Source organism: Pholis gunnellus, assembly GCF_910591455.1.
Source record: "Pholis gunnellus genome assembly, chromosome: 10".
In the NCBI taxonomy this organism is placed as follows: Eukaryota; Metazoa; Chordata; class Actinopteri; order Perciformes; family Pholidae; genus Pholis; species Pholis gunnellus.
Window position 1 is genome coordinate 7,311,801 of NC_136537.1, and position 24,735 is coordinate 7,336,535.

Here is a 24,735-nt window from a genome sequence, read left to right on the forward strand (position 1 = left end):
AAAGTTCAAGGTGCCATGTTAGGAGGAAGTAGTGTGTCCCAAATAATGGCATACTGCATTGTTATGGCAACGTATGGATTAAAAGTACAAATAAAAAGTATGTGGAACGCAGTGCACCTGTACAATTCTGGCCACATCCCATTTAGTTTTCCCATCACAGCAAAGTGTGGTCCAGGGCAGAACACCATCTGTTACACCACTAATCAGGATGTTGGGTGTGCAACATGTGAAGCAATGAACGACACAGCCAGAGCCACACAGCCGCGGTTTTCTGACCCTGTCATCGCCCTTTAAAAGGACTCCGTTAATGTGCATATGAGCATGTAAGTAATCTTCCAGAAGTGAGGAAGAGACGTGAGGCTGTCCTTGAACACGATTTACGCTCAGGTCCAGCAGAGGGCTCTAGAGCTCCTGCTTCTGCTCTTGGGGGGAGTAAACAGAAAAGGCTCTGAGCTTATTTTCCCCTTTCCCCTCATTCTGTGAGGATGGAGCTGGAAATCTAGACGGGGCAGCTGGAGCCCGCAGAGTTCCTACTGAGCCCCGCATCACAACTCCTTCGACTCTCTCCGTCCCAGCAGAGCGCACCGTCCCGTCAGCACACAGCATGAAGCTCTGGGTTGTGCTTTCCCTGGCGCTGCTCTGGGTGGAGCTCCAAAACGGTGAGTGAAGTCTCCACATCTGTCTGGTAGATTCATGGTTGAAGCCAAAATGACTGTTGTTCTAATCATGAGAACTTTGGAGTGTAGTAGGTATAGGGAGGATTAAATAACCTGAGGTTGTGTGGCTGGCTGGTGGGCACCAGTCTCTGTGATTGTGCGTAGAACGGGAGGTGGATTCACAAAGAGGTCTGCTTCACATGAGGCAAACACTCCATCGACACATTTTGTCTCTCCTCAGGCGAACACTGCAACTATTCTCCTCTATTTGAACTGTAATGCATGTGAATTGCAAAAGTTTGCAGAAGAGTTGTGCGAAGTTTTTGCAAAGTTTTTCTGCAGACCAACTCAAACCAGCTGCATCTGAGGCATGCAGCAGGCGTTTCTAATTAACCAGCCCTCGCTGCTGACCTCAGCTTGGAGTTCTCATTAATTCTGCATGAAACAACAAACCCTGAAAGTCTACATTACAGACCGATTTCTGTTTTGTTTTTGTCTTTAATGGTTCGTGCGTTCGGTGCCGCAGCTGAAAGAGGGTTCTGGACATTTTGTGCCAGTAATAAGGATTTCACACTTCCTGTTCAACTGTTGTCACAGCTGGGGGGGGGGGGGGGGGGGGAACAGGAAGAGTAGCTCTCTGGATGGGCAAACTGAACACCAGTCTGGACAGTCTGTAAAGAATTCGGCCACAGCACAGCTCGGCAACAGCTGATTTTGTGACTTATCTTTATCATCTTGGCTCTGTGCATCCCTCCCTCTGTGCGTCCAGGTGCCTGCCAGCAGGTCAAGCGGAGAAAAGATGTAGGCGAGAACCGCATCCGTCCTGGAGGGAAGCGGGTGAAGGCGCGACCTGCCAAACCAAAAGATGGAGGAGGGAAAGGCCAGTCCCTGCTGACCCAGGTCTTAGATAAGGGGCGCTTCCTGCGCCTGGGCCCGAGCAACTCCCTGACGCCCGGGAGGGAGATGGAGCTGCGCTGCAAAGGCAATTCTATCGGATGGTCGTACCCGACCTACCTGGACACCTTCAACGACTCGCGCCTCAGGTGTCCGAAGCGCGCGTCAGCCATTTGTCGTGCTATAAGCTGATGCAAGTGTGAAAGTCTCATATATATAAATATATATATTTTCTTTCCCGCCTCCAGCATCAACCCGAGCGACAAGTACAGCCAACTGATCCTGACGTCGCCCTCTGCTGCCGACACGGGGCCCTACAGCTGCTGGGTGATCGTGTGTGACGGCACCGAGTGTGAGCGGGACCACGAACGCACCTACGTCTCGTACATCTATTTCACAGGTGAGGCAAAGCAGCATACTGAGCTCTACAGTTTATAAAATGAGAAATAAGGGATATTTACAAAGAGCACACGGTGCCACTTTAATAAACGGTTAATGATTCATTATAACATGAATATGATATTTATTTATGCTTTGTTATCATTTATAAGATCAGTATAGAAACAACCCTCTGGTCCATCAAACACACAGATCACCTTTGTGATTGGATGGCCTGCCTCCATTTAGGTGTCATAGAGGACAATACCACATCCGAACCTTACACCTGTCCCCCTAAACAGACAAAGACAACCTCTTCGTCCCCTCTGCCATCCACTTCGAGATCGTGTACCTGCGCCCAGACAGGCCCGCCGTGGTGCCCTGCCGCGTGACCGACCCGCAGGCCAAGGTGTCCCTGCACAGAGAAGTCCCTCCGGAGGAGATCCCGGCCAACGGGACGCAGGTGACCTACGACCCCACCAAGGGCTTTGTCCTGCAGAGCCCCACCCCGGAGCACCAGGGGGTCTTCTACTGCAAGGCCGTGACCAAGGGCACCCCTCAGATCTCCACCAAGTACCAGCTGCTCTACGTGGAGGGTAAGGAGTCACAAAGGCGCAAATGGTGTCGCTGCTCAGAGGGCAGGGTCAGCGACCTTTGTCCTCCTCTGTGTTCAACAGTGTTTTTTTTTTGTGCTTCATCAGCCTCTGGGAATGGGTTGTATTTCTCAGCTGTCAAAAGCTTCCTCGCTCCTCTCTGCTGAGCTTGGTTCGTGTGGGCGAGTTCCAACTGAAATGGAAACACCGTCTAGATTTTGCAAATGAGAGGAGGAGGAAGAGAGGGTGAATTTATGGAATGGAAATTGTGTGTGTGCGGTTTAGGTCAAATTAAGCTCGCGTGGCATGTTTGACTGGCAGGTGGAGAGAGACGGGTTTGGGACTGGGGACGGAGGTTTAACTGGTTAAACACCCCCTCAGTTTTCACCTGTAAGTGTTAGAAGTTTTAACATTGTTCACCGTTTCTTGTTGCCAGTTCCGAGTGGGCCTCCGTTTGTGAGCCTCGAGGCCTCTCCGCAGTCAGTGGGAGGAGGCGACAACGTCAACGTAAGCTGCACCGTGATGGGGGAGCCGGAGGTGGACGTGAGCTTCACCTGGTCTTATCCTGGTCAGGTAAGACGACAACTGGGCTTAGATCCTACAGTCAGACCTGATTCAGGACAAAGACCAACAGTCAGCAACCTGCGTTTACACATCAGTCTGCATCTATTAAACCGTCCACACAGAGACATTTTGATTTTGGAAACCGGGTTAATAATAAGTGGGTCATAATAAGAACACATTTTTAATTGGAAGGTAACTTGTAGGTTGTGTTGTTTGATAAACCATGATGGATTTTGTGATTACCTAAATGTTTTGAATCATAGAGCAATCCTTTTCCCGCCCCGAGTGTCACCAGAAAACCCCACGGCGGCAGTAGATCATGTTTGTGTTATTGTGTAGGGCCGCCGCCCGGTTCACACCCAGACGTCCTGGAGGCTGGTTAACAGAGGAATGAGCCACACCACGAGGATCTCCCAGAGCGTCTTGACTGTAGAAGACATGGAGACCATCGACTTTGGAAACTACATCTGCAAAGTCAAGAACCGGAACGGCGAGACAATCGTGACGACCAACATCATCTCCAAATAGCCTCGGCAGCGGAGCCCGTGTTACGGTTGAGTGTCACATCGACATGTATATATATCAAAATGGTGTATTTTTAGATTGCAGATCATGTGATAACATAATAAAGATTTGCTACATCTTTTGTTGACGAGTGCATTCTCAAAACTGGACCCTTACTGTATGCGTTTGCAGCTTACGTGACTGTAGGTTGGTGCATATATGCATGAAGCCACCGGTCGAACACAGAAGCCAGAGTGTTTGAGATGTTTCACTCATTTTTAGAGTGACCTAAAAGTAGTTATGGAGGAGAGGAATCATTTTGCAGCAGCACAATGAGCCGACACATGAATGCAATCTGAATTCCAAAGAACAAGGAGTGCTGACTTTTAGCAGATCTACTGGGAACATTTGCAAAGTGAAAAGCCCAAAAAACGTTTGACAACATGCTTCATGCGATTGCTCTACAGGAGTTCAGGTTTCACATATAGCTTCTCAAACTCTGCAACGTTTAAATGAAACGATAATAGAAACGAGAGCAGCGGCCATCGGAGACTCGCTCTGGCTTCGCAACATGTTGTCAAGAGGAAAATCTGGTTTAAAGCTGATCTGTGTGCCAGGCTGACGTCCTAATGCACTCCGTATGTGGAATGTGATCTGCAGGCCCAGAACTCATTTCGGTCCAACGCAACACTTGCTGCAGTTTCCACTTTGCTGAATCGTTATTTGGTGGTTATGATTTTTGGAATATGCTTCAGTTTAGGAGATTAATGTTTGAGGTTGAGAAAATAATCAAGGATATTTGATATCCTGGAATGATGCCTGCTGAGTTCCAGAACAAACTGAAATCCTATCGTATACCTGTTAAATACAAGCTGGAATCTCATCTGCTGCAATTCCAAATATGTAGATCAGTTATACAGCTTGACTTTGACACAACAGGTTTAATACAAGACTTTATTATTTGCATATTTAAAAAAAAAAAAAAAAGGGTCAACAAACCAATAATGTCAAGTCCACACAAAATACTCTTTGAGACATTGAAGAGTCTGACATGTAAAAAACAAAGACCCCATCTTTAAAGCTCTACTAGGAGGGTTCAATACGGGGTGATCACCGAGACGCAAACACATGCACAAAGACTCGGATTGGTCCCTTGGTCAAACAAACACACATGTGGAAAACAAAACATGTTTGAGGCAACAGATGATGCTCAAACTGACAAACTAGGTGTAAAGAAAACCCTTAAAAAAAAAAAAAAAAACCCCAAAGAAACTCTGAACATGGAGACTTGCACAGCCCTGGCGTACTGACGAGCAGCGGGATGTTAGTGACGTGACAATTTGACTTGTCACTCTTGCGCAGTTAGCTGTGAGAAATGGTGCAGGAATCCAACAGGAGCCATTTCATGCACATTTTAAATAAAATGTGCCCTGAGGAGGGACAATGTCGTCTGAACTCCATCGCTGTGATCTCCAGAGACAGAAAGAACAAGGGCCGTATCTGCACGCGTTGACATGCAAGCATTTGTGTATCTCTTACTGCATGTGTGTGTGTGCGTGTGTGTACGATGAGCTTCAGGGCAGACAAGTCTCTGTCAACCAATAACAAAAATAGTGTATCATTACATAGAAGTCCTGAGATTTCCTCCATAGTACCAGACGTGAAAGGCAAAACAACAAGGCGACCGTGCCTATTAAGTGCATCTGTGCAACTATTTTAACTAATTTTTTTTTTTTTCAAACACTCTGCAGTGTCCGTACAGAAAGTGTCAGAGTTCATCCAATCCTGCTAAGTGAACAGGAAACAAACATGGCTCTTAATTCCAGATGGAAAACTCCAAAGACGGAGGGGTGCTTCCTGGAAGCAGGGGGCCGTCATTATCTGGGCGAGACGGGCGGGCTGGAGAACGCGGCGGAGCTGCGAGGTGATTGGAGGCTGAAGGACCGGGATGGGGAGGTGGAGGTGGGGGACACCTTGCGGGGGCTACTCGGGTCTCCATTGTGGAGCTTCCACATCAGCTCCTCGTTCTCCATCGACAGACGCTTGTTCACCTTGGACTCCTTCTGAAGGGAATCCTGCAGCACCGCCTGCTCTGTGGACAGCTGTCTGTGACGCATCGACACAACAGACAAGTTAGACACGCTCTGAAGAACAAAGGTTTACAGACTTGGAGATATTCAACCAGTGAACTGAAGCCAAATCAAAGTACTAGTATATAGCAGCTATGAGACATATTCACTTTGTTATTGTCAACAAATACCATGATAAGAGTCATAACCAATACATTAATCCATCTCCCAATACTTTCTGACTTGATGCTCTCCGCCCTGAACCCATTGGTTCCTACTGAAGATTTACCGCAGACCAATCAATCAAACTGGAGCATTTGTTGGGGATAATTTTCCGTCACAGACAGCGTATGTGGAATTAAGTTCTCCAGTGCCCATATTCATCGAGGGAACAAGTTCAATTGTGTGGCTGATTGATTCATAGTTTGTGTTAAATAATGAAGGTATAATGATACTATGCATGGCACAGAGAAGCTGTCTGGTTTCCATCACTGTAAAATAGGAGTTGATGCGGTGAACTCTTACCTTGACAGTGCATAATGTCTTTCCATGCGGGCTTTGAGGTCCTCATTCTCCTGCTGGACCTTCTGAAATCTCTCATCCAACTTCACATGTTTGTCTGTCTGGAAAGATAAAAAAAAAAAAAAAACACCAACACATGAATCAGTCATCATAGTGTTTGCTTGTCTTGATGCCCAGCAATCATGATCGTCCGCCTCAGGTCTCACCAGTGTGTCTATCTCCATCATCTTCTTCTCCTGCTGGTGGAGCTGTTTGTTTTTGATATCCAGCACCACTTTGAGGCTCTCCAGCTCCTGCTCCAGATACAGCGTGTGGGAGTCCTTCTGAGGGGACAAATAGAAGCGCAGAGATGTTCAGGGACCGGCAAAGACTTCAAAAATGAGTTCAGCCAGCCTCGTAAAATGTCATGTGGCAAATAAATCCAGAACCACACAACAGAGGGCGCCACGCGTCACTAACAAATTCATCTAAAAAAATCTGCTCTAGGCTCACAGGGACGATGAAGCTCTGGATGTTTAGGTGTCATACACACTGACAGAAAAATGGCAAACATAGTGTGCTTTGCATGAAGGTTGTGTTTAATGGACTCCTGGTCCTTTTTAACAGGTGGTTAATACATTTTGAGCCTTATTATCTATTAATAGCAGACGTGGAGTGGCAGGGTAATGTGAGGTAGTTGCCTTAATGACTCTACTGGGCCAGGGCAGAACGCCGAGTACATGTGGAAGCTACTTAACACTGACAACAGCACTCTGGGAAAATTTAAATCTACACTCTGGGCAGAGTTTAACCCACTCAAACCAGTTGCTAAAGAATGATTAACTGACTTTATAGCCAACCGTTCCTTTAAGATAACGTGTCATGTTTATCGTTCCTCTCTTGGAATCATTGGCTTTTGTCACCTTTTATGCTTAAAAAGGCAAACAACACTGGAGTCATGAGATGTTTCTCAAGTGCAGCTGTGCTATAAAAAGCACACAGATAAGAGTACCTGACTCTTCTCGGCCAGCTGTTTCCTCCTGTTCTCCACCGCAGTCAGCTTCTCAATCAGGTCATTGTTCTCCACAGTGAGCTCTTCGATCTGTCCCTGTGGATGCACGCAGCACAACAGACTCACCGAGTAAAGCTTCTACACGCCAATTCACAAGTTATCCCCGTGACAGGAAATGCAATCGTTTGTGTGAGTCTCTTCGATGAAAGGAAAAAGAAAAGTCTTACGGACAGAGCGGCTCCCGTCTCTTTCAGAGTTCTTTCCGAGGACTGCAGCTCCTGGTTGTGGACTTTGCTGAGCTCTGAAGAGTTTTATGACATAAGAATTCTTTCAGATAACTTTAACTGCACAACAAAGCTCAAGTCTGATCACAATTTAACGTTATGATGCAATTCAAAAATCCATGCACGCATTTGCTAACTGAGGTAGAATATTCAAAGTTAAAATACACTCAAAAGCTTCAAATGAAAATCATAAAATGCAACTTGATAGAATAGTTTCATTAATTTGGTCAAACACTGTTCACTCACCTTCCAGTGACGTGTCATACTGCTGTGTAACAGACAGCAGATGTTCTGCGTGGCTGCTCTCGAGTTCCAGCTTCATGGCTTCATGATTGGCTTTAAGCTCGCCCATCTTCAAAAAGAACACCGGGGTGGACTTCATTATGAAACCGCAGCATCACCGATCATAAGGCATTGCTAATCACTGCAGTTGTTTGCGTTTTATGTTCATATACACTTTTGTACATGTCTTTATACGTGTATGTAGCATGGCCAATAAAGCTGATTCTGCTTATTTAAAAAGGGGAGTCGGGACAAACCTGCTGTTGCATGAGAGTCTTGCACTTGTCAGTCTCCTCCTGGTAGGTGAGGTGGACCTTGTCCCACTCAGCCAGGTAGAAGGCCTGGAGTCTCTGCTCCAGCTCCACCAGGTCGTTCTGGTGCTGCTCCTGCAGTTTGTGCAGAGCATCCTGCAGAGCGACACGCAGCTCATCCTTCTCCTTCTCCAGAAGTTCAGATGAGTGGACGGAGCAAACTGGAAATACAACAACAGAAAGCTGGTAAAAAGGTCACAGGACGCGTGCATGGTGTCCAGTGATTGTATGCAGCTGTGTAGACTAATATTCATCAAATAGGGCAGAGGAACAGTCGTATTAGTAACTGATTGTGTAAGAAACACGATACGTCCACTAGAAGAAACTCTGTTCTGCTAAATTCTCCCTTGGTGTAAATGTGCGACACTAGATTGGCTCCAAAAAGGAATGGAAAAACTGACTTTCAGGGGGAGGTTCCTCTTGCACTTGAGTGCATATGCCAACTACACTGCAGTTATTTATAGGCAGATGGAGATATTCTAACAACTTGTCTCCTAATTGTTTCACAATATCCAGAAATCAGTAACATAAGTAACAGATTTCTTAAATCAGGCTTGCTCCCTCCGCAGCTGGTAATTTGCCATTTTGAAGTTTGTGCAATTGGTGGCGTTTGTTCAGTAAACCAGTCTCACTATTGCCCAACTGTTTCCATTGCCAAGTGTTTATATCTGCTCTGGAGTGGGTGAGAGTGACCGACTCCATAACCTGTCTCCAGTTTAAGTGCTTGCGCACGAACACCGTTTAGACCAGCAAGCCGATGTGAACGTCAAGTCCCTGGTGAAGTCACACTGATGGTGTGCAGCAAGAACGAACAAGAACAAGAATGTCTGCTGACATGTTAAGCAGGTGATTTCCCTTTCAAACGGTTGGTATTAAATACGGAGAAAGACAATAAACCACAACTACTCAAAACTTAAAACTGAACCCAGATGTTGCTTTGCTGTGATACAACAGCTTACAATTTATCTCCCGTTCTAAAACACAGATTTGGCAGCCACAGTTTAATGCTACCGTGGTCATGACAGGCGCCTTTTTAACGTATTTTGCAGGTATATATTCCCCGGTTAGCCATTAGGGCCACATGCTGTATTTAACGTCTATCTGTATTGAGGGTTGCAATTTTAGTCATGTTGAACAACTTTGTCACAAATGTGTATTCCTGATGCTGTCAGGATGCAAAGAAAGTCCCAGAGTGTTTTTGCACGGTTAAAACGGAGCTACAGTATAAACTCTGCACTGCAGGAGCATGAAGATTCACCTTACCAAGAGTGGAATAACAGCAGCAGATCCAGGAACAGAGGCCAATATAACACAGGGACTATATCAGGCTTTGGCATGTACAGCTCATCAAACAGAGCCCAGCACTCCACAACCATGTGCAATAGAGATCTGGTCATATGAGCCTTTGTCCAAGCCCACCTCATGGCTCATACAGGGGAGGAGGGCCCAGCTGATCTAAAGCTAGCCGCATTCTGGCAAACACTCCGCAGGGTGATGGGTGTTCGGAAGCATCACCGAAAAATTTAGATCCCTCTAAGATATACTTTTACGTGTGATGGATGCTAAAAAGGGGTGTGGTTGTATCACAATTTGGGCTGTGGCCCAAGACTGTAGTTTATTGCTGTACGAGGAGCAAGATCACTGTGGAAGCAGGCAGCGACACAGTCTAAAAGAGGAATTTACCTAAAAGCAGATATACATTAGAATGCGACTGGACTTCCATACATCTTTTACTGCACTACAAAAAAGGTCCATCTGAGGTCAGTGTAGGTTTCACAGCCTCCCGGACGTGAAGAATGTGGTAAAGCACAGCTATAACCGCGCTCAGCATATAAGAGCAGTCATGTGGAAGTCCCGAGGCTGTGAGGGAGGGGAGGAGCCCCAACACTACTACTGCTGCTGCCTCGAGTAAGAGATGAAAGCTGGTGCGTGAGCGTGTACTGGGAGCGCGCATGTGTCTGTACATACAAGTCTACTGTGTGACAGCACATAGGCTGGACAGAAAGCACGGGTCAATGTCCCTAAGCTCTCGCATTCCACCACTGGGAGCCCCTCCCGCGTGGGGTCAGAGGTCAGCCTGACACTCCCTGGGGGAACGGGCTGACCAGTCTACTCAGCAACACTTAAACACACATGCCTAGACAAATAGGCATGTGTGTTTCAGCCGAGGACAAAAGCAGTCAACGAGTGGAGGAAGAACCACAGGGGGCATCTATTTGGTGGGCAAAAGCAAACAAGAGTAAGACCTCCCCTGCATACAGAGACGGTAATGTTTCATTTATGAAAACTATTGTGTCACACTAGCTATGAGTACAGAGGAGTGTGCAATGCAGTAAGTAAGATCAACAACTGCATTAGATCACAGCAACAAAATAAGTGAACAACCAGATAGGAAACAATAGGAAAACTGTGTTGTTCCTATTGACACAAACATGACCTTAAATGTTTCCTTATCGTCTAAAGTGAACAATCAGAAAGGTGGAACTAAAAGCAGAGCCTGTACCAGAAGTGTGTGCTTTGGTGATAACTTTAAAACACAGCTGGTGTGTGACCAAGGTGACCTAAACTTACCCAGCTCTCCTTGAAGGCCGACCAGCTCCTGGGACAGATCCCTGCACTGCCTTGTTGCTTCATCACGCTGCAGAGAGAAAACACATGTAAACAGTCACGCACATGCTCATGAAGATGTCAGCGCAACGTTTTCAGCTTAAATCATCACATGAACAATGCCGTCAGTTTGAAGTTGAATATAGGAGGACGTAAGTTACTCAGTATTAGAAGGAAGGCTCTGCCAGGGCAACACCCTTGACACATAACCATCTAATGAATTCAGTGAGTCCTTCCAGGATATTGGGTTTGACTGCCAAATGCAAATACATCAACAGCACCACGGCAGCAAGGGAGGGGGATTAAGGAAAAATAGACATTCATCTCGTGTTCTCAGCCTGAGCACATGCTTTCTGTCAGCCCAACTCTTTCACTTCTCCCCGTCTGACTCAGTTGTGCAGTAAAGACGAGGCTGTAGCTGCAGTGCTCCTCCACAATTCAAACTGACGCATCCAAATCCAAAAACTGTTTACCTCTCGTGGGATACCGTTCTCGGACTATGTCGGTTCACATAAACACCCTGACACACTTAACAGTACACCACACAGCCTGCATAATTCAAGTATGAACCAGAGACATAATAGCCAAGTAAGACAAGTCAAATATGCCTTCACTGATCAGTTAACAAAAGGCAATATAGTCCAGCCTGTCTTGCTATATCCCAGAACTGCATCTATTCCTCACTGCAGAGTAGAACAATGTAGAAGCCGGTTACCCTCTCTGCAGCGTAGGGAGCACTAAGGCACGCTCTGCTGCCAGAACAGCCCATGATCCAGCCTCAGCCCGAGGCTTACTAGCTGGAGACTCCCCCTCCAGCTATGGAGACCCAGTACTCCAGCACAAACAGTGGTCCAGGTGGACGCACCACCTCCACACACCTCCTCTCAGACTGCTCTGACTACATCGGAGGCAGGACTGAAAAAGCCGCTCTGCCGGCTGAGGAGAGAGACTGCAGAGGGCATTACCGTATTACACCTAAAGAAAACCCAAAAGGGGCAGGCTTCAGTGTGCATAAGAACAGCCTCCTCATCAGTGAGGCGAGGTCACTTTAAGACAGCACTAAAAGGCAGCCGGAGACGAGCAAACAGATAAATTGCACAGAGCTGCCTCACATCAGGCTGATGGAGCAGGACTAGTGCTGAGCAGTGACCTTCCCAGGGGATACATGCAGAGGCTTCATTTCCACCATCCCCCACCCCTCATCCAAACCTACATTAAATCATCCCCTCACCCCTCTGCATCACTACCGTACGCTCTGCTGCAAGGCTTCATGGGTACGATCTATACAAGATATAACATGCTGAGACGGATCACATTCCCAGCTTCTGTGTGAGCACAAGTCTTTACAGTCGATGTATAGCATTAAAAGAAAATGATGTCACTTGTTGACCTCAGTAATCACTCAGACGGCGGCATTAGAAACCATTTCACCAACACAGTAAAGCTAATCTAGATGGGTACAAAGAGTGGACACATCCCCAGTGTATATCCGTATGATACCATGTCAGGTGTAGAATAACACTTGATGGCAGACTAAGATCAATGACTAATTGCTTCAGATCAAGTTACAAGTTACAAGAAATATTGTGAACATCAGAAAGCAAGTGAAGTGAAGACCGTCGATCATTTATCTGTTTTTTTGGGGGGGAAAGCGCTCGCATTCCTACGCTGAAACGCAGACACAGCATTTGCTCTCTGAGTGAAGGTATGTCAAACCAGACCCGGTGCTCACACGCTTCATCCAAACAGATGATAAGAAACAGTGTTCCGCCCTCGCTTAGTGCCCATAACCATATCAAGTCAACAGCTGGGACATTCTCACACCATGCTGGTGAGACCATGCCTCCTATTCTTGGTCTGATGAATTGCCACCAAATTCCATTGCGCAGTCAATCCACACAGACTCGCCCATTAACACACACATTGCACACAAATCTGATATTCTTGCGTACTGAATTGATTTTTTTTCATATTAAATGCAAGTTGTGTGTGTGATAGAACGTGTCCACTGGTTTCAGTGGAGCGGTGTGTGTTAGTCAGTGAGAGGAACAAACATGTTGTGTTTTTAGTAATTGTTGATGTAATCAGTTGCACAACCCTGCCACCCAGACAGATATGAGTCAAACAGACTGTGCCTTAAAACACCAGCTGTCACATTACATGGGACATAATCTTAACACATTTTTTTCTCCAGCTTTGTTTTTTATAACTCCATATATATCCATCAGCAAATACTCTCTGCACTACTCTCAAAAAATGAGTTACTACTGACTTTGTAATGAATGGAATGAGCACTCAAGTCACAACAAGCACACGTTGATGCTCATGGTTTGGAAGGATCCTAAAACATCTGCGGTGCAAATGTCAAAATAACTTAAGACACTTGACTGCATTCACAAAATACCTGTACTTTTTCACTTTTTTGGCAGCAGCAGCAATTCAAAAAACAATAAATTGCTGAAGCTCACTGAGGCTAAAATTGGACATGAACTCGCATGTCACAACTGCAACTATCCAGAGCGCTTCCACAAGAGCCCCGTCTGGTGTCAAACTCTGAAGTAAGGCCGGAGTAAAGTTAGTTAATCTAGGCCAAAGGAAATAAGTGCATGAGTGACTTTCTGTAGTACGATTGAGAGAAGCAGTGGCTTATTTTTCTGAAATAACTCCGCTGCAGAGAGCTCAAGTGCACAACCACTTCAACACATTTGTTAAATTCTGGTCAACAAACATCCCCTTGTTTCTAGGCCACATGTTAGAAGCTAAGATTCTCGGCTTTTTTCCCTTTCCTCCAGAGACCCTGGCTCTTGTTAATACATACAGTAAGTAGCACATTGCTTGCAAACAACAGATTTTTACGATCCCTCACCCACAAACACTGCCGATGTGCGTGTGTGTGTGAGAGACGGAGCGCTCCATTAAGCTGGAGCCACAGCAGGTACAGTAGGGTTATAGGTTAATTCACACATGTGCGATTCATGGACTTGGCCTCAACTCCCTGTGCTGATGTGTCAGAGGGGGAGCAACAATGTCAGATACGGTCTAGTGGATCGCAAAATAATGATGGCCAGTTCCCAGCGGCCTCTAGAGGAAAGTCCTGGCAGACCTGACGTCTGCCCTTTGTGCCACATAATCAGGCCTCAACTGTCAAGGACATAAAACCCAACAGAAAGTAACAAAGGGAAAAGAATTATTTTATATATGATAAAATGGGGTTTCTACAACTACTGCCTCAACTATCTTGCTGTTCTGATGTTTGACTATAGTCAATGCAACAGCACTGTTAGCCAGGAGATAATGAAGAGTGGAGGAAGAAAATCTCACATACATGAACCCCCTTTTGGACGTCAGGCTACCCATCTCTGTTTTTAGTTGTAACAGCACTGAACCACAAGATTCAGTATTTGTTATGCTTATGTAAAAGTGTTTTGTAGTTTCTCACTTCTTTTTGTCAATTCAAAAAAAAGAAAAAAAGAAGATGAAGTCGCTTGATGGAGACACTCAACATCTCAACACTGACACTATGTTCTGTAGTTATGAAATCTGGATGAGTTAAAAAGGTTGAGTGATGTGATCCTATGAAGTAAAGACCGGGTCATACAACCTAATGAGAGCCACTAAATATCATCTCATGTCTTGAATCAATTTAGATGGTACAGTCCAGTTGTTTCACTCAATCAACACACGTGAACACGTCTAAAGTTAACCAGAGGGACTGAAATAGCTTGTGACATTTTATCAAACAGCGACAGAGTGTCTGATTTTATCCTCTAGGTTTACACAACAAAAGATATATCAAGCTTAACTAACATTGGGCCAATTTCCTTTCATAATTCACTCATATTAGACTGTAGAGCGACTACATTTACTTTACACAGTCCAAGCACCGAATCATAATTTTGCTATGACAACACCTAAATGAGGGAGTAGATGGTTGCGGTTGGGTGGGTAGCTGATAGGATAAGACTGTTTGCACTGAACTGTGCGTAGATTAATCTCATGGGGCACTGAGTTCCTGGAAGCCAATCACATGCACCACTATTTAAACATATCCAAAACAAACAGAAAGTTTAAACTTCCATTTTTTAAAAGGCTCGTCTACCTGAATGACCTATGAATCCATGAAATGTACAACTGAACTGGAAGACGGGCGAGCTTTTAGACAGAAGCCAGAATGAGTTCAGCTCTTCTGTTAAAAATCTTCTGCTGCAATAAAGATTCATTCTTAAATGGAGCAGATGTTCTCTTTGAAGGATGGCCTCAGTTGTTCAGGGGATGACGACAACAACAGGGCTGTTTTGTGTTGGACAGCTTCCAAGTATGTGTGTGTGCAGCCCCTCATACCCTTACAATCACCCCCCCATGCTTTGCTGTAAATAGAAATGGCATTTGGTTTGCCTTCTATCAACACACAGTTATGTGATATAGTAGTTACGTCATAAAGATATATTCAGACTGTGTGTGTACTAAACCACAAACTGTAAATTTAGAGATCAAGAGGCGATATCTTAAAACTATCTGGGATAAAGAAGATCTCAGCTTTCCATAAAAGGATGATAAATGGAAAGCAGGTCAAATAGGATAGATTTCTGCTTTGGACAGATATATTGAATCTTCATGCCTGAAATACACTCACCGGCCACTTTATTAGGCACACCTGTTCAATTGCTTGTTAACACAACTAGCTAATCAGTCAATCACATGGCAGCAACTCAATGCATTTTGGCATCTAGACGTGGTGAAGACGACTTGCTGAAGTACAAACCGAGCATCAGAATGGAGAAGAAAAGGGATTTAAGTGACTTTGAACGTGGCATGGTTGTTGGTGCCAGACGAGCTGGTATTTAAAAAAATGCTAATCTACTGTGATTTTCACGCACAACCATCTCTAGGGTTTACAGAGAACGGTCCGAAAAAGAGAAGATATCCTGTGAGCGGCAGTTGTGTGGACGAAAATGCCTTGTTGATGTCAGAGGTCAGAGGTCAGAGGAGAATGGGCAGAGTGGTTCAAGATGATAGAAAGGCAACAGAAACTCAAATGACCACTCGTTACAACCAAAGTATGCAGAATACCATCTCTGAACGCACAACACGTGGAACCTTGAAGCAGATGGGCTACTGCAGCAGAAGACCACACCAGGTGCCACTCCGGTCAGCTAATAGAAGATTGGAAAAACGTTGCCTGGTCTGATGAGTCTATTTCAGTTGCGACATTCAGATGGTAGGGTCCCAATGTGGCGTAAACAACATGAAAGCGTGGATCCATCCTGCCTTGTATCAACGGATCAGGCTGCTGGTGGTAATCTAATGGCGTGGGGGATATTTTCTTGGCACACTTTGGGCCCTTTAGTACCAATTGAGCATGGTTTAAACGCCACGGCCTATTGTTGCTGACCATGTCCATCCCTTTATGACCACAGTGTACCCATCTCCTGATGGCTACTTCCAGCAGGATAATGCAGCATGTCACAAAAGCTCAAATCATCTCAAAGTGGTTTCTTGAACAGGACTATGACTTCATTGTACTCCAATGGCCTCCACAGTCACCAGATCACAATCCAATAGAGCACCTTTGGGACGTGGTGGAACGGGAGATTCGCATCATGGATGTGCAGCCGACAAATCTGCAGCAACTGCGTGATGCTATCATGTCAATATGGAGCAAAATCTGTGAGGAATGTTTCTAAACACCTTGTTGAATCTATGCTACGATGAATTAGGGCAGTTCTGAAGGCAAAAGGGGTCCAACCCGGTACTAGCAAGGTGTACCTTATAAAGTGGCCGGTGAGTGTATACGATACCTTTTGTATACTAGGCAACCTAACATGGTAATGTGAGCCACACTGTTGGTATTGGATTTACAATACCGCTGGAATCAATCTCTGGAATCAAGGTCTTTGTTATTTAAAAAGATCTTTCCATTTTGATGTGAATCAAAAGGTAGGTGAGGCTGAAAGCTGCAGTGATTATACGCTTAATTATTTTTTTCTGTAAAAATATAAAATAAGAAAATAATGTACTTCCAGCCATAACTCAAATGTTCATACCTCAGCCAAAGTTTGCTGCAAGACGATGGCGACGGCCTGAAATCTGCTGTCACTGGCTGCCAGGAGTCCTCTGAGCTGCTGGGTGCTCTGGTCCTTCCTCCCACCCTCGGCGACACTCGCTGGCACCACATCCGGAGCTCCATTACGCTGGTTTGGTTGGGACGCTTGCTGCTGAGGGTGTTGCTGGCGGGAGCTGGCCTTGGGTTTGCTGTTGTCCACTGTGAAAGAACACGTGTTGAGTGTCGTGACAACGTTGATCATCATCAAAACCCCCCCCTCAATCACCGTTACAGCTGGTCCGACAGCAGCACCACCCACCCTATACACTCTCACTGTCAGGGTCACGGATGCAGCAAGATCCAGCGTCAAAGCCCTGGTTCTCTCTGCAGTACGGAATTGTTCCGTCTAAACAGCCGGTCGGATGAGTCCCAGTGCTGCTGCTGCTCCTCCGACAGACCCAACATAAAAATGGATCCCCTGAATGCAATTAGTTTTCCACATCCTAATTCAATCTAGTGCTGTGCAGACACTGGTCACCAAGGACAACTTATTTTAGCGAGGCCGTGCTACTGCAGCTTTGATTTACATCAGCTTTATAAATACATCACCCCCGTAAAATAGCTACCATCAATCCTACTAATGAAGCACACTTTGTTTACTCCTCTACAACACAGAGACATCAGAACAGAGGGACACGAAACAGACAAACTCACTACCACTGAGGGAGGAAAAGCACACCTGTGTGTTTCTTTGAAAACACAGTTTTGTTTATGAGGAGACTGGAGTGAGCGTTATGTAACACAGCAGAGAGAGTAGCCTGAGCCATGTGGGGAATACCAGTGAGTGGAATCTATTGGACCACCAGTGGCCTGTGGGGATACTCAATCAGCTGGTTTAGATAACTGCTGTGGGAGCCAATCAAGATTATTATGCAAAAAAACAAAAACAAATAGGCTTTACAAGTGAATTAGTAAAAGTAAAACCAGTGATACATCTACTATAAAAATGTACTGTAAGTGAGTCCACTCAATTGTGCTCCCCTAATACTGTGTAGGCACAACCGTGTTTACAATCATGCCAGTTATACAAGACCTGGAGCATATTCAAGCTAAATGTAGATGCACTAAGCACCATAACATCCCAGAATAACACCAGCATGCAACTGTGGGATGTAGACATCTTTCAGAGCAAAGTAATGTTGCATTTAGTGAGATGCCTTTCAAAATAAAACCCCACATTTACTATTGGCAGTGAGGAGAAGGTTTTTAATCTACAGTAGGCAGGGAGGATATTTCCTCTGGTTAGACAGCTGATCCAGGAGCTGCAGAGCGACGAGCCCTGGCCTGATTGGGTCAACATAATACTGCAGAGAGAACAACCCAGGCTGGCTGGGTGGCTCAACACTGTGGTAACAGAGCAAAACGAAAACCTATGTGAGAGCATGATAATAAAAAGCCAGATCCATTTCATCTGAATAATTCTGTTCCACATTCATGCCAGAGGCTTGAGTTTACACAGCTCCGCATCCGGATGTGCAGTTCACCTCAAAAAACTAGTTTCTCAGTGGCCTGTGTGTCTAAGAGCTAAAGTCAACTCTTCAGCAGAAAAGACAGGCACAGCCTTCAAGACAAACAAAACACACACACACACACACACACACACACACAATGCACACCTTACTGTACCATTTAAAATTAATTTCACAATGTTTTGGCCTCTAATGCTTTAACGTTGTGAACAGTTTTACATGCATGTTCTAGAGAGTGTGACATCAGACTGAAATCGAGCAGAAAAACAGATTTCCATTTCAGTGTGCTGGCTGCATTCTCCCAATTCTTTTGACACAAACAGTTCAACTGTGCTGCTCAGCTTTCAATCATTGTGATGATGTTGCCGTTTTCTACAAGGTTTCTTTAAAAGGAGGGGGCCCTCTGCTGGCTGTGCAAAGAGCAGGAAGGTGGAGCCATCTCAAGCACCATCACAGCCAACATGCAACACAAACATGCAGGCCGGCAGAATGAAGCCAACCTCAGTGACGTACTCGGGCTGTTGAGCTACTGCAGAGTGACAGTATCACATCATATTGTGGAAATATCAGATGTGTATGTGATAATGTAAACCAACATGTTGTGGACAATAAGTAGTTGTTAGTAAGTAGCATGTGAATCTCCCATGGTGCTAGAATGTAATGTAATAGTTTTTATTTTCATATATGGGCTTTTTTTTTATTGTGAAGCAAAATGTAGTTGCGACTACTTGTTGCTTTCACTCCTTTTTATTTTTAGAAATACATTTCCTCATTGGGATGCCTGATGAGATTCTCATATGTAGTCACAAAACGGAATATATTCACACATGAGCAAACGTATAGTCTAGGAGTTCGTATCATCTCAGGCTTTATCTTCTCATATTTTTTGTGTTTTTAACTGTAATGTGGCTTTTGTTTTCCGTTACCACACAAATCTGCGCTCTCATTTGAATTTGACCTTACATAAGCACATATAGGACATCTCTCGCTTTGACTGCTGTTCCATGGCAACAGAGGACCTGCAGCTATTTTCATCAAAGTGTCTGAACACAGAGCCGATGACACATGTTGCCCTCGTTTTTGTACCATTTCAAACATGTACGCTTTACATCAAATACTGAGTGATTTAGTGACTCCACTGCGTAGTGCTCTGCTGCTGTAAAGAGACAGCACACCATAGCACAAAGCATGATGGGTGACCGCTCACAATCAGGCACTTGTTATAGTGCTCGGTTGACACAATACAAGACAATAATTGTCAGTGGGACATTCACTGGACACTAAAATAAATAAATATGTTTTAACAGACAGGATTCATGGGACACCTTGTAAATACTAAAACAATGACTTTGTTTGAGTAAACTAATAATTATTTCCATTGTTTAATAATATATACAGTTACTATAATCTCAGTGAGTTATTGAAACCTTTGAGACTGTAAAACTAAATTACCATATTTGGTCATAAACCTTTTAAAAAACAGGAGAATGCTTTAAAATAATGGGGGAACCACAGGAAGCTGCTGTTTTCCCACAATGCTGTTCAACAAGGTTCAACCTAGAGACCAAGGACCAAAATAACTTTGCTATATCTCAGGGTGAAACAGGAGTACTACGTCCCAGTGAGCATAATACTAATAACAGCTGTCTATAATAAGGTAGCCTTAAAAATAATAGAAGTCATTCTGAAAATACAATACGACAATTCTGAAATAATATTATAAAACACAATAATTGCTGATTTAAAGATCCATGTCATACAATATTTATGCTTAGGGTTGCATGATTTGGTGACCCATGTGGCTAAATGAAAGATGAACCTCTTGCTTTGCCAACTAGTAAACAGCCATCTTATAAATAGATTTCAGCAACAGTAGCTGCCCAGGTCTACGTGTGAGAAGCAAACACTGGTAGGATTGGCTTCATATTAGAGCAAAGAGGCACAAAGGCACAAACACCACAACAATGTTGGCAGAAATATTTAAAGAGGAAATAACTGACAGACCTGCTTGGAAAACCACAGTGTTCTTCCTGCATCCTGACAGCAGCTGAATGTTTCGGAGTAAACCCTTGGCTGTCAGACGCACGTGGATGTTCGACAGGGAGAGCTTTGGAGACCATAACATCTCTCCAAAACAAAGCGAGACGCCCAATGGTTTTAGCAAACAATTACTTTAAAAAAAAGAAAAATGCAGACGCTCGATGCTGGCTATGAACCACATGCCATGGTGTGCATCAGTGTATCATGCCTCAGGTAAAAGCACACCAGACAGCCAAAAAAATAAATACAAATCAACAAAAAGAGTGGTAAGAGTTACACCACTGAAACAGCCCTGAAATAAGCAAAAGGCACCCAGTTCAGCATGGCAGATCTCCCAACTCAAAATCTAATTCCAAGCTGTGAGGGCTGGAAAATACAGTGACGGTTCAAGGCTGGCCAGTGGTTTGTGGCACAACCTAGTAGAAGTGATTGGGGCAGGGAAAAAAATAGAAATCTCTTAATCCTCTTGGTAAAGCCAGGCTTCAGCTTATTCACCAAATACATGAATCTCCCACAGCAGAGCAACGCAGCATCTCCAAGCTTAATGATGGCGGTGCTGTAGCAGAGCCAGGATGCTAGGAAGAGAGCAGAGGGGGTGGGGTGGGCGGAGCCAACAGCATATAAGCAGCCAATGGGAATTCAAGCCAATTCCCCTCACTCTTCCTCTCGTTTACGATCTTTCCTTCACCAGCAGTGGGATGGCAGGAGATAACAGACATGCGTTTGTGTGATGAGCTGAGCTGAAAATGGCTTTGCTGGCACAGCTCTCTGTGAAAATGTGTCCTCAGCTAGGACTGTGAAACATATTCAATCTAGGACTGAAAAGAATTTCCCCACTAATTGAGTGTTTGCTTGTTTTTCCATCTAGTTTCTGTAAAAACTGTAAATTTAACCGCACTGTAAAAGACAGGACACATGAAGAGCATGAAAATATGCATCAAGCTTTGTATGCTAGCCGCAGAGAGCAATTAAACAGCACACATTACCGCTGTAAACATGTTCCTCATAGCACTGAGCAGCATTCAAATGTAAAATACTAGTATTATTTGTAGTAGTGGCTATACAGTTGAGCTCTTACCGGGTCCACTTGAAGTTAGACGAACACGTCTTGTAGAAGCGGTCCTTTTCAGAGGACTGAATGTAGAATTTGAAGAGCCTTTGCTGGTGAGAGCAGCAGGTCTGCAGGCGGTGGCCAAAGCTGTTACAAGCAGAAGACCCAGGTGAGACAAGCGGCTGGAGTTAATCTGACTCATAACAGAGCACAAACGGGCTACCGACCACAACCGCTGACAGCTTTTAAGCTGGAAACAATTCACTAGGTTTGATCAAACACACTGTTCAACTGAAAAGCAGAGATCCAGCTAATTTAATTCAATCAACATCAAACAGCCCTCAAATATTACCACACGAGATAAACATTGGGTAGTAACAATAGCCTTTTTGTGTTTTGGGAGAGTTTAGAGAGATGTATTCTCACATGGTCCAGTGTTTTTCCCAAAGGTTGTGGTGAGTCTAGCTTTCAGCACCGTTTTGAAAGGGGATGGTTTATGTGGAGGTCCTCCAGAAACTGTTGAACAAATAGAGAAGCGCTGGTTAAATACTACAAATCACCACATGATGTTTTTGTAAAAGCATTTGAAATTCACTGGGCACCTCAATACCTCTTTGCTTTCAACCGTAGTACTGCTGTAATTACCACTGACATGACAGTCAACTTAGAGTGAACGGACCATAACAAGCACAACAGTAAGTGCAACAAGCCACAGGAAATGATTCCTTGGCATTTTAAAGATGTGCTTGAATACAATCATTTCGGTAAAATACAATGAATAAGATTAACGATGGGTAATGTTACTCTGACTGTTATGATTAAACTTACCATAGCAGAGGTAGACAATAACGGAATGAATATCAAGCATGTAAAACAAATATTTGTGTCCTCTGAACTAAACTGATGAAAATATCCAGAAGCTCTTTCCATTGAACCCTTCACCATGGATACTACAATTAGGACTCGACTTCCAGTCTCACTTACTTCTCCAAAGCTTTCTCTCGTTTCCATTAAACGCAGCTAACAAAGGGATGATACAGAATCGATAGGATCCAATGAGCAGGCACGTCAGGAGGGTGAGATCAAAGTTGGATGCTGCACGGCCCTGTGCTATTAAAGAGGAGCTGTTGAAACCATCAGATGGAAATTCGGTCCAAGTGCAGCTCCGAAGTCCTGTGTAGCCAGCCATTGGTTTTTAAATGGAAAGAAAAACAGGGAAACCGCTGCTTTTCTTCACCTCAGACGACATCAGTTGTAGTGTGTGTCTGCTCACTATCCTCCAGGCTGTGTGTGTGTGTGAACTAGAGTGGAATAGAACCCGTTGCCGTGACAACCACAAGGGGGGTCCCCAGTTTGGAACATAGGTCCTCTCAGCCAATCACAGACTTGCAAGCTGTTGAAGATGCTGGTAGTGAGAGAGCCTGCAGTCTAACGCTGCTCTCTCTTAATACTACACACCAGTAAGAATATTCAATGCCATCAGAACCACTCGAAGCTCAGCAGCAACACACACTGATTTACTGGCATTAAACTGTAGTTCAGCTCGTTCATACAGATTTTAAAATGAAGAAATTGAAAAATGTCGCAATGTTTTTAAGATGCCGAAGCTCCAGTATATTGGCAGATGTGGAGGTATTTAATCAGAGACAGATCTGCCCCAAGGAGATTTACATCCTAGCCTGATGCCTGAAGTGGGTCACCATTCAGAACAGAGGCTCCTCCCCTCCGTGTCCAGATGCGTTAAAAAGCACAATGAACACCATGGCCAGATCCAGGAAAACACCTGCATTAAACTGATTTTCATACCTTTATGAAATAGCCTGAGGAGACTGAACATCCCATTTCTAAAAACGATGTAAATCCTTGTTAGGTTTACCTTGTGTACTCCCAGCACCTTCACTCAGCTCAGTGTGAACTCTGGCCTCAGTGCCGGATAGCCCCGGGGTCCTGCGTGGTAGTCTAGAAGTAGGAGTAGGGGGAGGGCCCATAAGAGAAGGCCGAGTGGGAGTACGAGGAGGTCGGGATCCGTGCAGCTGAGGCTTAATACTTGTTGTTGAGGCAGTTCCAGGGGATGGCTCTCCTGTTGCCGGCACTCTCTGACTGCCTGGGATGCAATGGAGCACAAATAAACACTAAGGTCAACTGCATGAACCGCTTTATTAAGGACATACACATATACTGAGCTTACCAGTGCGTTGGTCAGGAATACAAACACAGGCAGGGCAAATGTCCACAGAGCTTCCAGATCAAATCAGGCTTAATAAAGCAGCCAATATTATTCTCATAACGGGTAGTATTATAATGAGTCCTTTTCATGAGATCATTTAGAGGCATTTGTCCATAAGCAAAACTAGTTAAAAATAAAAAAAAGCACGTCGAAAACAATGTAAATATCAATTTCTGAAAAACTGAAATGATCCCAGCAGCTTACCTATATTTGGTTACATTTAATATATACATTGTACAAAACTTACCTGCCCGTATCTCACTCACTACAGCAAACATGTCAAAGATTGATTTAATACAAACAAAAAAATATATAATGCATCTCAGTAAAGCGTCTGTCGCCGGCGCATGAGAAGGTTAATGCTTTGTTACTGCTTGTTTCAAACATTGTGCCCTAAACCTCCCTTTCCTTCCCCTGCTTTTTCCACTCGTACAGATGGCTTCCCATCAGGGGAAGAGTGCCCCTCCTACCCCAGGACGCTTACTATGAAAAGACAGAGGGTGTTAGCTGTGTTTCCCCCCCCCCCCCACCCCCAAGACCTGGACAAGAGACCGGAGGTGACATCTGTATCCAACAGTGTTCCTGTGGAACATGACTGAGCTCATCAGGAGGGCAACAGTAGGTCTGTTAGAGGAACAGCTCAACGTCACCCTCTGATGGATAGAATGCTTTACTACAACCTGAATCATTTCAGTTTACAATGATAGGGCTCAGGATCTGTGCTGGGAGAGCAACACAAACAAATTCTTTTTTGTATCAGTCATTTTCATTATTTTTTAAATGATAGCGGCAAGCTTGTGAATAAATAAAAAATGTTTAGTCATCCGAGAAGTATAAAGCACTTATATTTGAAGGATCCTGCTGCAGCTTCAGTCCATAAACCACAGAGTAAACCATGCACCTCTGGTGCCGTCTTCATCCTACAGGGCCATTCAGGTACAGTCTAAGTCAACTTCTCTACTGGGCTTGTTTCAAGTACAAAAAGGGTTAAACAGGCGTATTACACATTTCTCTTCGTTTACACAACAGAGGAAATAGTTATGAAATCATTAGCCCTCTGCTCAGTCAAAGGTCGGTCACAAGACTCCTGAGTGTTGACTGTGACCTTCTGTCAATGTTTATTTACGGACATTGACAAGTCAACTCTCACATTTGTGAAACAAATGGAGAAACACTTTAAAGTATCACTT

General features: G+C 44.6%; 2 protein-coding genes across 2 annotated transcripts; one reads left to right on the forward strand and one right to left on the reverse strand.

Moving 5' to 3' along the window:
- The first annotated feature begins 477 nt into the window (after nucleotides 1–477).
- Nucleotides 478–3,728, forward strand: pdgfrl (platelet-derived growth factor receptor-like). The gene is made up of 6 exons (XM_079167175.1): nucleotides 478–659; nucleotides 1,426–1,699; nucleotides 1,799–1,950; nucleotides 2,231–2,524; nucleotides 2,958–3,094; nucleotides 3,425–3,728. Exons 1-6 carry the CDS (start codon nucleotides 605–607, stop codon nucleotides 3,611–3,613), a joined length of 1,101 nt encoding a protein of 366 aa, XP_079023301.1. The 5' UTR covers nucleotides 478–604; the 3' UTR covers nucleotides 3,614–3,728.
- An 820-nt stretch (nucleotides 3,729–4,548) lies between these two features.
- mtus1a (microtubule associated tumor suppressor 1a) lies at nucleotides 4,549–23,823 on the reverse strand (the record flags this gene model as incomplete). The annotated part of the gene is made up of 13 exons (XM_079168195.1): nucleotides 4,549–5,695; nucleotides 6,184–6,281; nucleotides 6,387–6,503; nucleotides 7,172–7,267; nucleotides 7,399–7,472; nucleotides 7,702–7,807; nucleotides 7,995–8,209; nucleotides 10,620–10,686; nucleotides 16,700–16,917; nucleotides 21,346–21,465; nucleotides 21,745–21,834; nucleotides 23,195–23,422; nucleotides 23,793–23,823. The coding sequence occupies 13 exons, from the start codon at nucleotides 23,821–23,823 to the stop codon at nucleotides 5,467–5,469; spliced, it is 1,689 nt and encodes a 562-aa protein (XP_079024321.1). The 3' UTR covers nucleotides 4,549–5,466.
- Between the last annotated feature and the right edge of the window lie 912 nt (nucleotides 23,824–24,735).

Bases quoted from the DNA above. Each gene is read 5' to 3' on its own strand.
- pdgfrl (XM_079167175.1), top strand. From the start codon at position 605: ATGAAGCTCTGGGTTGTGCTTTCCCTGGCGCTGCTCTGGGTGGAGCTC. The intron at 1,951-2,230 runs GTGAGGCAAAGC...CCCCCTAAACAG, and splicing joins CTCGTACATCTATTTCACAG to ACAAAGACAACCTCTTCGTC. The intron at 2,525-2,957 runs GTAAGGAGTCAC...TCTTGTTGCCAG, and splicing joins CCAGCTGCTCTACGTGGAGG to TTCCGAGTGGGCCTCCGTTT.